This window comes from Danio aesculapii, chromosome 16 (assembly GCF_903798145.1).
Source record: "Danio aesculapii chromosome 16, fDanAes4.1, whole genome shotgun sequence".
NCBI lineage: Eukaryota > Metazoa > Chordata > Actinopteri > Cypriniformes > Danionidae > Danio > Danio aesculapii.
Window position 1 is genome coordinate 32,243,482 of NC_079450.1, and position 14,611 is coordinate 32,258,092.

The following is a 14,611-nucleotide window of genomic DNA, read 5'->3' on the forward strand; positions in this document are numbered from 1 at the left end:
TTGCTAATTACTTATTTCTGTGAGATATTTAGTATAAATACATAATAATTCTGTAATTAATTATTACAGCTGAAATTGAAAGGTGATGAATTACATCAGCCATTGTCATTGTAGTGAAATCAGCTTTGGCCTAGTAGGCTTAATCAGTCTGCAAACAATCATGGTTACTACACTTTACCGCTAATAAAATCATGGTTCATTTTCACAAGGGAAGACCATATAATAGTAATTATTGAACATTAAACAAGTAAGTAAGTGATGTATTTTTATATAGCGTGTTTATAGTGTATGGCCATACACCCAAAAAGCTTCACAATCATGAGAGGGGTCTCCCCACTCCACCACCAGTGTACAGCATCCACTTGGATGATACGACGGCAACCACAGGACAACGGCCCCAGTGCACTCACCACACACCAGCTATAGATGGAATGGAGAGACTGATAGAGCCAATTCGGTGGATGGGTAAGGGAATTTGGCCAGGACACTGGGATTACACCCCTACTCTTAACGATAAGTGCAATGGGATTTTTAATGACCAGAGAGTCAGGACCTCATTTAATAACTACATTATTAAATGTAACACGAATTTAAGGCTGCAATAAGGCAAACAAAAATGGTCTTGTCATTCACACAATGATACACACACACAGACAGTCATTTATAGATATATACTTTATTAATTCTCTCTGGTAAAATAAAATTACAAAATAATTTCAACCTCAAACGCCACCTCCCTTATCTATAATTAATATCAATAAAATTATTATTTATACAGCAATCATAATTTCCATGACGAATGAGAAGAATGCTATCTTATAATCATAATAAATATGAGCTATAACTGCGTTAGTAATAATTAATGGTAAAAAACTGAGCGATACAAAGCTAAGTTTTCAGTAATAGCATACTGTACAATATTCCAAGCGGATGTAACTCAGTATTCCGGCCACAGGATGTCACTATTAGTCAGTTTTCGAAATGGTCTCTCCTTCAAAATGGGGTCAGAAGTAAAATAGTCTCTTATTCCAACGCCATTATAACAGAAGCAATTCCACTAAGAAAATGACTATAATCACTCATTCTACAGTTATTTCAGTGTGAGCAGCTGTTCCACCTTGATGGGGTGGTTTTTATAATTTATCGACTGGCTTCAGCGTCGCTCCTCCAAATAATGCTTCTCTCAAATGGCTGTTAGTCTCTTGCAGACTGTAAAAAAGGTGCTGTCCAGATCTCCAGATCATAACATTCTCAGCTGCTTATTATTTATACTCTCTATAAATCCCCCCCCCCCCCCCCCTTTCCTAGTTTTGCAACACACACCATTCCAGTCAACTATAGACAGAGAGCACTTTGGTAGCAAAGACGGAGTCAGAGAAAGTGTAAGTAAGAGTCCATGCATGTTAACATGTCTGAGTTAGTTAGTCTTCTAAAATCAATACATTCATGGTAACAGTAGAGGACGTCCGTCTTGTGGACTATAGGAAATATGGCAGTTTTGTCATCATAGAGGTTTTGTGCAAATGTTAGCATCTCCTCCATCTCTGCGAGATACTCAAGCTGCGCAATGCTCATAGTTACAGTGCATCGTATGCGTATGCGTGTGAATGTTTATGTCATTTCTCTGTTTCCGCTTATCGTCCGTCTTGCAGCCCTGGAGGGAACATCCTGCACCGGCACTCTCAACAACTGGAGCTGCTGGTGTTGGGACTGTCCTCTGCGGGCTGGGTCGAGGGGATGGAGCCTGAGCCGGAAGGGGGGTTGGCTAGAGGCAGGCTGGCAGCAGTGGGTGAGAGCGCGGAGGGCACAGTGGGGCTCAGGACCTTGGCATCACGCTCACGCAGCAGTTGAACGAGCGCTGCATGCTGGGAGCTGAGCGTGGCCGACAAGTGAGCGGGCAGAGCATTAAAGCCGGCCGTCAAACGCTCCACCCGCTGCTCCAGACTCAACATCTGCCTCTCCAGATCCTCACTTCGGTCGTTCAGCTCTGACATCAGTTCATACATGACGCTCTGCATCTGTGTGGAGAGAGAAGGACAGACAATTGAAAAACTATGGTGGTAACCATGCTGTAGCCAGCAGGGGTGGATTTATTGACTTGACTAAGCAATTTCAACCAAGGGGCCAAACAATCTTAAAATTCACCCTTTGCATTTTTATTTATTTTCTATTTATTTATATTGGTGTTTTTTTTCTCTTTCCTTTTGTGTGTTTTATGTTATTGCAATCTCTACATTTTTAAATATTTGTTTCCTTAAAACAAAACAATGTTATATATAATTTATAAGTATAATTCTTACTTCTTGGTATTTATTGGGGGGCCCCAATAAATTTGCTCCAATCAGGAGATTTCCTGGGGCCCTAAGCAACTGTTTACTTTTTGCTTATTGGTTAAATCCGCCCCTGGTAGCCAGCTGGTGATCAAAATTATTAGATTACCCGAAAATTTTTGCCTCCAAAAACATGATTTTTTTCAATCAGCTTGTTAAGTCGTGACGTATGGAATACTTTTCTGGGTCGAAGCCGCTACTCATTTGAATTGGAAACTATTTTTTATGGCTACTTTTTAGTCCTATCAAAAATTAAAGTGAATTTTATATAAAATGATGGAGTAAACAACAGTCTCCGGACTTGCTGCATCACAAATACCAACATTTTAACAATTAATAAAAATGTAATCACTTTCTGGCCATCGGATATTAGACATATATATATATATATATATATATATATATATATATATATATATATATATATATATATATATATATATTGCGATTGTGATTTTACATTGCTTTGTTTATCATTACTATTTGATGAGTCTCCCCATACAGTTTGATATAGTGCTTGGACCCGGAAGCCGCTTCGTGTGACGTCACACTTAACAAGCGGATAATGTTCTTGAAACAACAAATACCAGATGAAGCAAGAAGTAAGATCCCATGCCTCCTGCAACTGAAGCCAAAGGTTTTATTTTGAATTCTGATAAGGAACGTAATTATATGACATTAGCTATGTTTCCATCCAAAAATGCGAATTAACTTTATGCGCAAAACTGGATTATTGCAAAAAAGACGTGCGAATAAAGCAGCGTTTCCATTCCTAATTATCTGGTGCCAAATATCAACTGTAAAAACGAAATTAGCTGTGGCAGGAGAAGCTGCGTGAATCTTTTTTTCATTTAATAAATGACCTGTGCCTCAGAAGGGAATCCTGACACACAGGTGGCGTTTGAAGGCGTCAGACGCAGAGTACTGACGCTCTTGATTCTGGAGTTCATTAATAATATAATAACACTAATACTGAGATGGTTAAGGTGTTTTAGAATGACCAAAACAACATTTCAGATGTTTTACAATGTGCTCAGCCTGCTGGTTTGGCCATTCACACACATTTTTATCATCACATGATTTCCTATATCAAAATCACATGACCTTTTTAATGCGCATACTGGAATTTGTTTGGTAAAAGTGTTTCTATCTTATTTTATGCACATCTTTTCATATTAAATAAAAAGATTATTCAACTAAGTTATGAGCATACATTTTTATACGCATTTTCAAAATTGATGCGCATCTTGGCATTTCCATCAACTTTTTTTTGCGCATCTCCAAAATGCGCATGAAAATAAGTGGATGGAAATGTAGCTAATGAAATACATCTAACTTAAATTTTTTTGTAATGAAACTAACCTAAATATCCTTATGATGGCTCTACTGTATGTTTTGTATTGATGACTTTGTAGATACTTCATAAATTTTGTGTGTATGCAATGGCCAATTCAGCAGCTTGAGCGCCAAGTTGTTAGCACTGTTGAGTCACAGCAAGAAGTTTGTTGGTTTGAGTCTTGAATGGACCAGGAGGCCTTTCTGTGTGGTGTTTGCATGATTTCCTCATATTCATGTGGGTTTCTTCTGGGTGCTCCAGTTAATAATTCCTTACATTTATATAGTGCTTTTCTGGACACTCAAAGCGCTTTACACATTTTTTAGGGGGAATCTCTTCATCCACCACCAGTGTACAGCATCCATCTGGATGATACGGTGGCAGCCATATTGCGCCAGACAGCACACCACACACCAGCTGATTGTTGGAGAGGACACAGAGTGATGAAGCTAATTATGAACTGGGAATGGTTAGGAGGCCATGATGGACAGCGGGACAGTGGGAATGCCTTGGTTAAACCCCTTCTCTTTTTCGAAGGACATCCTGGGATTTTTAACGACCACAGAGTCAGGACCTCGGGTTACCGTCTCATCAGGAAGATGGCGCTCACTGAGCAGTATAGAGTCATCATCGATATACTGGGGCATTAGGACCCACACAGATCCTATTGAGCACCCCCTGCTGGTCTCACTAATGCCACTTCCAGAAACAACCTAGCTTTCACATGTGGTCACTCATCCAGTTACTGACCAGACACAGCCCTGCTTGGCTTCAGTGGCCAACCATGTGAGAGTAGCAGAGAGCTAGCTGCCGGCTAGTTCATAGACATGCGATGATGTTTAATTGGATACACTCAATTGGCCGTAGTGTATGAATGGGAGAGTCTGTGGGTGTTTCCCAGCAATGAGGGCTCATGTGTACTCAGAGTAATTAGTGGTTCATTCCACAGTGGCAACTCTTGATAAATCAGGGAATGAGCCAAAGAAAACTGAGGGAGAGTAAGTGAGTAATGGCTAACTTGACAAAAACAGCTGGAACCTCTTTAAGGTGACATCGGATAAAATGTTCACTCTTGTAGATTTTATTGTTTAATTTGTACTGTCTACGAGCTCAGACAAGTTAAAAAGAAAACATGCAGCTTGTCTTTTTTTTATAATTGTCTGAGTATATTCATGTGTTGTAATTGGCCTGTTAGTTTCTCATGACCGTTTTTATGTAACCAGCTACTTATTTATATGTGCCTGCCTCCAAGAAACATATGGGCTCCACCCTCCTCGCATTCCTTTTTGTAAACTGATAATAATCTGGCTAAAGATGGTGCCTTTCATTTTCTACATTTGGAGCAATCCTGGCATGCAGTCTGCTGTGAGTTTGAATGTAAATTTCGAGGTGCTTACAGGTGCTCACACAGAATCTCAGCTTTCATCAGAGACAACAGCAAAATGGATTAGTTTTATATATGAAAGGAATATCCCAGGAGGAGTGCAAAAAATGTGGTTGTGTGTGCACTTTTTATACATAATTTGGGTTTGTTTTGTTTAGTTAACGTTAGCAATTGGCAACTTAATTTCACTCATATTTAGAAGGAGGTAATCTTCCTGACGTGCAGAGCTGTGTATGTAGACGGGTTGTTGTTGGATTTCACGGTAACTAGCATATTTTCATATACAGATGTTTGTTTGAATAGATTTTACAACGATAATGGCATCTGTAATTTGAATCCATAATAAATTATATGCATGGGGTACAGCCTGGGGTGATCTTGCATTTTGTCATGTGGAAACAACTTAAAATACGCAATGTCAGTCATTCAGACAAACATATGCATGATTTTAATAAAGTAATTTGGGCATTAATAAAGAGGGGAAATGAAAGCTGGTAGTGGTGTAACGAATCACAACTCTCACTGTTCAGATCACATTATGGTTTTTTTGTTGCAGATCAGACCATTTTTTGGATCAAAAGGGGAGTTTTCATTTGCTTTCCATTTAATACAAAAACAGTACTGGAAGACACTTTTGGTTTTAATAAACAGAACTTAGAACCTGTAATTTTATTAAAAATAAAATAAAGAAATAATCAGCTGAATAAAAATTAAATTGTAAAATATTCAGTGCTGTAAAAAATTCAGTTACTACAACTGTTACTGTTAACACTAGCAATCTAATGTTATAATTCGTACAACCTATTTCTTTTTAGTCTCATTTTCAAGAAACGATTCAGTTCACGTTTCATTACTAGATGTAGCATTTTTAAAGAATTATTCAGTGGCATATTTTTGATGGCTAATTGTCGCCATCTATTGGTTAAATAATGCAATTGCTGCCTACATCTTTGATTTTTGAGCGTCAGGTTAAATGCATATGATGGTGATTGTAATCTTTACCATAAACATCAGTGATTTTATATAAACTATAAACTGTTATTCCAGTACTTCTGTGTTATTTGACTGTTTTATAAGACTCAAGACTGAATCTCTTTCTTGATTTTTGCATTTTTCAAACATTTGCAAATCCCCATCATTTATGATTTATGTTGCGTGGGTGTTGAGATCCCGCTCTTTAAATGATTAATTGTGCAGCTTACACATAATGCATTAATGCAGGCTAAACTAGTTAAAGAAAACACCTGTAATAACCTAAGAAACCCACCACATCCCAAATAACCTACCACAACTTCCTCTGTCATCATTATTTTTTACAGGAAAGCCTAAATGCTTTCATGCATGTGATTTAAATGACGTGAGAGGCGATCTCTCTGCGATCGTTACAAATTTAAGATTAATTTTCAAGTTAAAAAAACCTAGTAATCTGTGGGTTGTGATCCGTATGAATCACGGATCAACCATGATTTTGTGCGGAGGGGGGTGGGGGGGGGTTGACAAATGTAAAGATCATTGGGATATTATAAAACAATCAAACTCCAACAAAATAGTAGCATAATACCCCTTGTACAACAGATTTAAAGGCCAGCATGAAGGCTATGCTGTAGGACTGAGCGATATAGCAAAAATGCAATCTCGATAATTATTTTCCATATTGAACGAAAACAATATATATTTCGATATAAGTTGTTAATGCTTCCAGATTTAAAAGTGTATCCCGAAATGACTGAAGCCACAAAAATTAAAGGGTCCATTAAATGGCATAACATACTTTTGGCCAATAAAATTTTTGGTGGTCGAAAATTTGGCACATCATTTCCATTGTTGCATATTTCTGCTGTGTGATTGCCACTTAGATCAATATAGAGTAAAAATGTCTCTATAAAAAAATTATCATTGTTTTCGACATAAATTTTATCGCGATTCGATATAATATCGTTTATCGGTCCAGCCCTACTATGCACTTTGTTTAAGTTTAGTAGTTAGACAACCATTTATAAAGTCATTCATAAACATTCATTAAACATTTTGTATAAATCATATAGAGCATAAGTTGGCATTCAACATTAGTACATCAATTCTTATTAATGAAAATGTGTTGTTGTATTGCTGTTTTAAACCCTGGCCATGGCCATGTAGTAAGGTAAAGAAAGGGATGCAGGAAAGAAAGCCCAGATACTGTACAGGACTGAAGAAAGATGAAACAGAAACACTACAGATGATAAATGGAGCAATAAATACCTATAGGAAATCAAAATCTCAAATGAGATCTCTTTAAAGTCAACATGGTGTACACAATCCAATTTCCTTCTTGATGTGATATGTTTCAGAGGACAGGATTTCAGCAGCAAAGAAAAAATGTTGGACGTCACCATGAAGTAGTACTTTCTTTAACGGTCTTGTAGTCTATAGTTTACAGCAGCGGCAGCAACCAACAACAGTCAATTGTCAATAGATAAAATCTGAAAAAAAAGTGTCACTCTGCGTTTTTCTTGTTCGAGAATCCATCTCACTCATACTGTATATCACAATAGAGAAGAAAAGATTAGCGCAGCTTTCATTTCCTGATACCTTTAAGAATGAACTCAAACCAAGATTTGTAATAATCTTAAAAGTTCATGCCACAACTACAATGACATAAACAGAATGCTACATTAAAACAGTTTGGACTCGATATGTATTAAATTGATCTTTATACTTTTTAAGGGGATCAAGAATCCACTATAAAATATACAGTCCAAAATAAAAATAATAATATTGTTTTTAAATCACTTTCAAAATATTTTTTTCTAGCTAATTAATGCTAAAAATCGTGAACAGCCAGACTGTCAGAATCCAGATGATTTTAAAGAGAATTTATTTCAGATACTGTACACTTCTGTTGAACTGCAGTAATCAATCATTTAGACACAGATGATTCAAAGTTTGTTGAATGCATGTCTACTCAGTGACTTCATTGTGCACTGGTGTGGGCATTAATATGGATATTGTGATTGTTATAGTTAACTTTACAGTCGTGGTTCTTGTTGTGAACAGACTTTCATCCATCAAAATGGATTGGATTGTGAATAGTGGGCAGTGCATTCCATTCCAAAGCCATTATTTGGCTATTGCTTAGCGTTATTCAATTGAGACATCAACGGGAATGGAAAGCAGTGGAAGAGCAAGTTATTACATTCTGATAAAAGATTATGATGACAAGCAATTTTCTGAATGAATCGCACTAGGACCAGGAATGTGCATAAAGTAAATAGGGTCAATTTTGATCTCATCTCGACTTTAACATCTCTGTTGGTCTGGCTGGAAAATTAAATAGAGATTAAATGGAGTCTTCTGCTTGAGTCTATATCTTCCCCAATTTTTTTCTTATGAGGAAAATCAACTCTAGTAATCTCTCTCTCTCTCTCCTTTTCAGTTTCTCAGTGAGATTCAAGTCAGTTATCTGAATTACACAATCCCCATTAGGCTAATTTTGTAACTTTTGATTCCAATTGTTTCATTTGATCCTTCTCGCTTTTTTTGAGAGATTCTGACAGTCAGAAAGCCCAAATTTTCCCTTGGGGTAAGGAGAACTTACATCAGTCTAGAAATAGAGAACATAGATTTGAAATAATAGGAACAGGACAATGAAAAGTCAGTAAAACATTTTCTTAATTTCTATTTAGGTGTTGTTTTTAACAATTATTCAAATTAGAAAACGTTCTTCAGAATACAAAAGAAGAAACAATTGCTATTGCTTTAGCTATTTATTTATTTATTTATGCATTCATGCATCCAAGGTCTCAGACTAATGTTTTTTGAAAATGCATTCTTTATAAACCTCTCCCCTGCTCTTCTCTGGTTGGTCAGGTGGCCCAGTCTTTTGTGATTGGTCTACTGCTGATGGCATGTGTTGGAAACAAAATAGCAATTACCATGACCTTTCTCTCTGGAGTTTTTTTTTTCAGTCTTCAACAATTGTAGGACAGTAACAATAAAATATTAAATTCAATTTATGCTGAATTTTAAAGTTGAAACAATGGAAGAGCTGCTTGATCAATCCAAACCTCAAGTATAAACATGATTTAAGCAGTATTTTTACTTTTAATAATAAATATAATATTAATAATAAATACTCTACAATTTTAATATAAAGGGGTCACAAATACCTTGGCACAATTTAACTAAATCTCTTACAACTGTTGCAACTTAAGAGTAAATGAAGGCTGACAATTTGCAGCATTACATTTAGAAATGTGCACATTGCGTCATATTTATTTTCACTTTCTTTTTTTTGAAGCCTGAGAATAATAAACAACAATAAATTCTTCAAAGTCATGATGGTGACAAATCAAACCAACTAAAACCCTTGAGGGCAGGTCAAAGTAGGCATTCTTTACATATAGAGTAAACAATTGTTTATATACATAAACACAACATTTCTATCTGTTTCTCGAATCTGATTGGCTGATAGCTGTGTGATATTCTGCAGTATCAGAACTAGCACAGCCTCTTCACTCTTGTGTATTACTTCTCCCACTTAGAGTGACAGCAGATGAATGAACTCACTACAGTTTGACAAATATTTTAGCTGTTGGGAAACATAATGTACTTTGAGGCTTTTTTAGGCGTTTAGATTGCAATTAATATAGTGCCTATTTTAAATTTGTATAATTTCGGAGAGACAGTGCGTCGGCATTCATCAGCCTGTCATGAGCAAAGATGGTTGACGTTGTCCATCCACAAGATGGCAACAGAGACTGCATAATAAGCCCTTAGAGGAGACAAACTCAAAACTGGTATTTTCAAACTACAGCTGATCAAATCATTATTAAACTGATAAATAATGTTCTAAGTCAATCTCTCTCTTTTGTATGTTGTAGTGCTGTGCTTATACCATATTAATGGTATAGTGTATTGAGCGTGACATGGAACTCGCATGTCAGGAATGTATGTATTTTGTGTAGGCCACTCTTTGTGTACCCTGAGTTACTTTTTGTTTAGCCATCTGTTTATTTCTCATGAGTCTACTGTTTTTGTTACTACAGACTAGTTCAGTAAAAAGAGAAAGAAAGAAGAAATGCCCGCATGTGCTTTTCCTCATAGCAAACACAACAGTAATCTGGTAGTGTTTGTGTTTCTTTGTTTTTTTCGGTGTTAATTATTGTGATCTCCTGACTGCAACAGAGAAATACTGGGAAATCTCAGTAGACTGATGGCATTTCATGCCGTTTAGCCTTATAATCTTAAAATGTCAGCAAAATCACCTGTTTTGTCATCACTTTAGACATTATGCAGGAGAATCATTAAATTACTCTAAAGTGATGTTGGTGAATTAGTAACGGTTTCTGCTGTTTTGACGTCAGCTGCAGATGTGAATAAACGGCATAAGAAATTAGTTCCTCATACAAAAGGATTTTTAGACTCTCTGTGTTTGATTTTCTTTTTATATACATGATTATGCCATCTAACTGTTGTATAAATGCAATATCACACTCGTAGCACTGCGATGTGGCTGTATATATTCACTGGTGGGATACTAAGACATAAAACATTAAATATTTAAAAATAGGCACTATCCTGATAAATAAACTGCATAGTTGCAATCAAAACAAAGGCATTCTCGATGAAAAAAAAGCCTCAAAAGTACATTATGTTGTGCAACAGCAGCAATATTTGCCAAACTGTAGAGTGTCCTCTGCTTGTTGCTGTCTTTACACAAGGGTGAAGAGGCTGTACGAGTGCTGTTATTAGCAGAATATCAGCCAATCAGATTTAAGAATCAGACAGAACTGTTGTATACATACATATATATATATATATATTAGTCAGAATTATTCGCCCCCTGTTTATTTTTTTCCCTAATATCTGTTTAATGGAGAGAAGATTTTGTCAACACATTTCTAAACATAACAGTTTTAATAACTCTTTTCTAATAACTGATTTATTTTATCTTTGCCATGATGACAGTACATAATGTTTTACTAAATATTTTTTCAAGACACTTCTATACAGTTTAAAGTGACATTTACAGATTTAACTAGGTTCATTAGGTTAATTAGGTTAGGGTAATTAGGCAAGTTATTGTATAACAATGGTTTGTTCTGTAGACTATCAGAAAAAAATATTGCTTAAAGGGGCTAATAATTTTGACCTAAAAATGGCTTTTAAAAAATTTAAAACTGCTTTTATTCTAGCCGAAATAAAACAAATCTTAAAGAAAAAATATTATCAGACATACTGTGAAAATTTCCTTGCTCTGTTAAACATCATTTCGGAAATATAAAAAAATAAATAAATAAATAAAAATTAAAAAAAAGGGGGGGGGGGGGTAATAATTCTGACTTCAACTGTATATAAAGTGAAACTAGGATTGGGTACTGAAACCCAATAGCATCAGTAGTTTTTTGCGCTGTTTAGACCTAGTCACTTCATGCATTTTTTTCTGATCAGATGACTATTCAATCGTGATAAATGAAAGTGTAAACTCCCTTCAAACTGCATTTGAGAGGGAAATAAATACAATCACTTAAACCACTTCAGGACGTGGCCTTGGACACATTCAGACAAAACTGTAGAGGTCTAACGGCATCTAGCTGTTGAAACCTCATACGTACTTTTTAAATCTCTCAAAATGTTCAAAAATAAATGTGAGAGAGTTTTATGGTTTTATAGGCTCTATAACAAATTCAGATATAGAACTATTGCAAAACACAATGGCAATGGCAAAGATGACAGGGAAAAATGCCCACCACAGCTTATCAACAAATTTGAAGTAGTCCGAGTGCAGAGTGCAGTAGTGTCGCTACAAGTAGTGACGCTACTAGCTTAACTACATTTCTCAGTAGCGTGTCGGTAGCGTTGATACTTTTCAGTGACAAAGCTATTTTTTTAGTCAAGTAGAAAATAGAAACATAAATAAATAAAATACAAATAGTAGCGCAGTAGTGTCCACACAAGCTACATTTACCAATCGCAGATCAATAAGTCGGTCAATAAGTCCCTCTCGGTCTGGTCGGGGATGTCGTCAACCAGTTAGGCTAACACAAGAAGTTTGCTTGATGGAAAGATGACTGAGGGAACTATATATATATATATATATATATATATATATATATATATATATATATATATATATATATATATATATATATATATATATATATATATATATATATATATATATATATATATATAGTTTACTGTAGTAAAGGCTAAAGTATGCGATGGTAATGTATTAGTTCATGATAGTTACTTATGATTCTACATTATGTAGTGTAATTCATTAATGAAGAGTTGTAAATATTTATACAATATAATGCTTATTCCTAAATATTTCTCTTTACTATAAATTACTATAGTATTTTAAATTTGTAACTCCAGTTTTTATTGGATTTTTGTTTTTTGCTATTATATACTATAATTGGTTTCTGTTTAGTACAGCATATTATTTGCAGTAAATAATTGAACAGAACAATTATCCCTCATATGCTTCATTTGCAGTTGTATTGATCACTAAGTTGATGGAGTTAAATTTAAGTTGCTTTGATTTAAAAATGAAAATTGCAAAAATATCTTAGATGTAGCTAAGCTACTTTTGCTAATTACCTTTTAGATTAGCTTGCTACATTTCACAGAGGATAGCTTTTAGCGTAGTTAAACTACATTTTAAGTAGAGTAGCTAATAGCTTAGCTCACTACATTTTTCAAGTAGCTTGCCCAACACTGGCAGAGTATATGTGTGAGCCCAATGCAGGAGTGCATTAAAGCAATAGAGTTTAACACCAGGATATTGCTCTGTTCTTAACCACAAGTAAAAACAGTGACACACATTCATTATTATTATAATTATTCATTATTAACCCACACAGTGGCCATAGCAATGACAAAAGACAGAGGATCGCGAGCTCATAAACGCATATGAATCAGTAAAACAAAGCGGCACGTGTCACATTTTCAACATGTTTTAGACGCAATTTGAGAATATAAAGAGTTAACCAGATACACTATTAGTCACATGGTGCAGTTACAAGTAACAAAACACAATCAAAAACATAAATTGCATGCTAGAGAAAACATGGAGACAACCATTTTAATCGCACTTAAGTTACTTACACTTTTGAAATTGTGAAATGGAGGAAGGAACTGACCCATGAACTGTGTACTGTAAAGTTCCTGTCAAGCTTTGACAAAGTCTCATACATCAATAGTCTTTTCTGATTCTTACTTTAACAAACGGCCGAGGGATGCCCTGTTGTAAGCGTGTAGATTTCTGAAGCACTCGTCAGTAAAATTACAGGAACTCAGCACAAGGCTGGGGCTATAATGCTGAGGTATTTTTGCAAAAATAATCTTCAAGCACTGACTCTTCACAGCTTCATCTTTGGGTAGGGAAAGTAACACTAACTTTCCCTCACACTTCAGCGTCTTCGCGACATGATTCAACTGGGATCTGCTACAGTGTTTGTCTTCCTCTTTTTCTTTCTACAGTGTTTGTGTAGGAGCCTGGGTTTAAACTTTCCCAGGTCTGTGTGAGCAACAAATGGGCGGGGCTCGACACGGCTAAAGATTTGTTACAGCGGCGATTCCTTTGAACCACTATGCGTCGACTCTTTTATAGATGAATCAATAGTTTTAAACACTGTGCACGTTCAAATTTAAGCCTTAGCTGGATAATATATAAGGTCATTAAATCTCTAAGGAAAATTTAAGGAGAAAATATAATATCTAAGGAAAAAAACGGTGCACAGTCCTAGATCACGAACTCCCATTCAAAAAGAAATAAAAACTCTAGTTACTGTACATTCAGAAAAATGCCCAGACACACACACACACACACACACACACACAGCCATCACAAGAAAATATCTTGAATTGCACACATTTTCAGTCATTCTTCAGCTTCCTGTCTCTCTCCCCTCCCACCCTCTCCTAGCTCCCACTGTCATCCCTGCTTTAACACTTGTTCAGGTTGCTAGGAGACACAAAGCCACAGAAACAAACGGGTCAGCATGGAAACAGTTGAATGCTGAGATATATTTGGGAAAGCAAAGGTATGTGTGTGTGTGTCACCAGCATTATGTGCCGCCGTCGACATACTTGCAGCCTTGGGCATTATAAAGAGTGTGTGTGTGTGTGTATGTGGGCATGATAAAATTGCAGGAAAGGGAACACAATGTCATCGAAAGTGTGTGTGGGTGTCTACTGTTTCCTAACCGATGTAACGTGCATGTGTGGGCTCTGATGTGCGACCATGTCTGTGATTTGTGTACATGTACAGTAGTCTTACCTTTGATAAGTCCACCAATGTATTGGCTTGATCACTGAGTTTTCTCTGCTCCATTTTTACGCTTCGCAATCTACAAAAACAGAGACAAACAAACACACACACAACCCATTAGACCTCCTTCTAAGCTCTCTAGCCCTCAATTGTAAACCTCAACTAGCTAATTAACTTAATCAGCTTGTTTTCTTTATTTGTTTGCTGTTGATGAGAATCCCCCAAGATGAATATGCAATTACGGCGTAAATCCTAAAAGCATCAGACTTAAAAGGATTTCGTAAGTGTGGGATTTCTTTAAA

General features: G+C 36.0%; 1 protein-coding gene across 1 annotated transcript in view; it reads right to left on the reverse strand.

The window, feature by feature from the left end:
• Positions 1 to 1,304: 1,304 nt before the first annotated feature.
• The window catches only part of kcnn3 (potassium intermediate/small conductance calcium-activated channel, subfamily N, member 3), a 125,072-nt gene continuing 111,765 nt past the window's right edge, over positions 1,305 to 14,611 (reverse strand). The window contains exons 9-10 of the mRNA XM_056475870.1: positions 14,319 to 14,388; positions 1,305 to 2,018 (exon numbers count right to left, since the gene is read on the reverse strand). Of these exons, the coding sequence (XP_056331845.1) occupies positions 1,683 to 2,018; positions 14,319 to 14,388 (406 nt within the window). The 3' untranslated portion in view covers positions 1,305 to 1,682. The remainder of the gene's footprint in view (positions 2,019 to 14,318; positions 14,389 to 14,611) is intronic.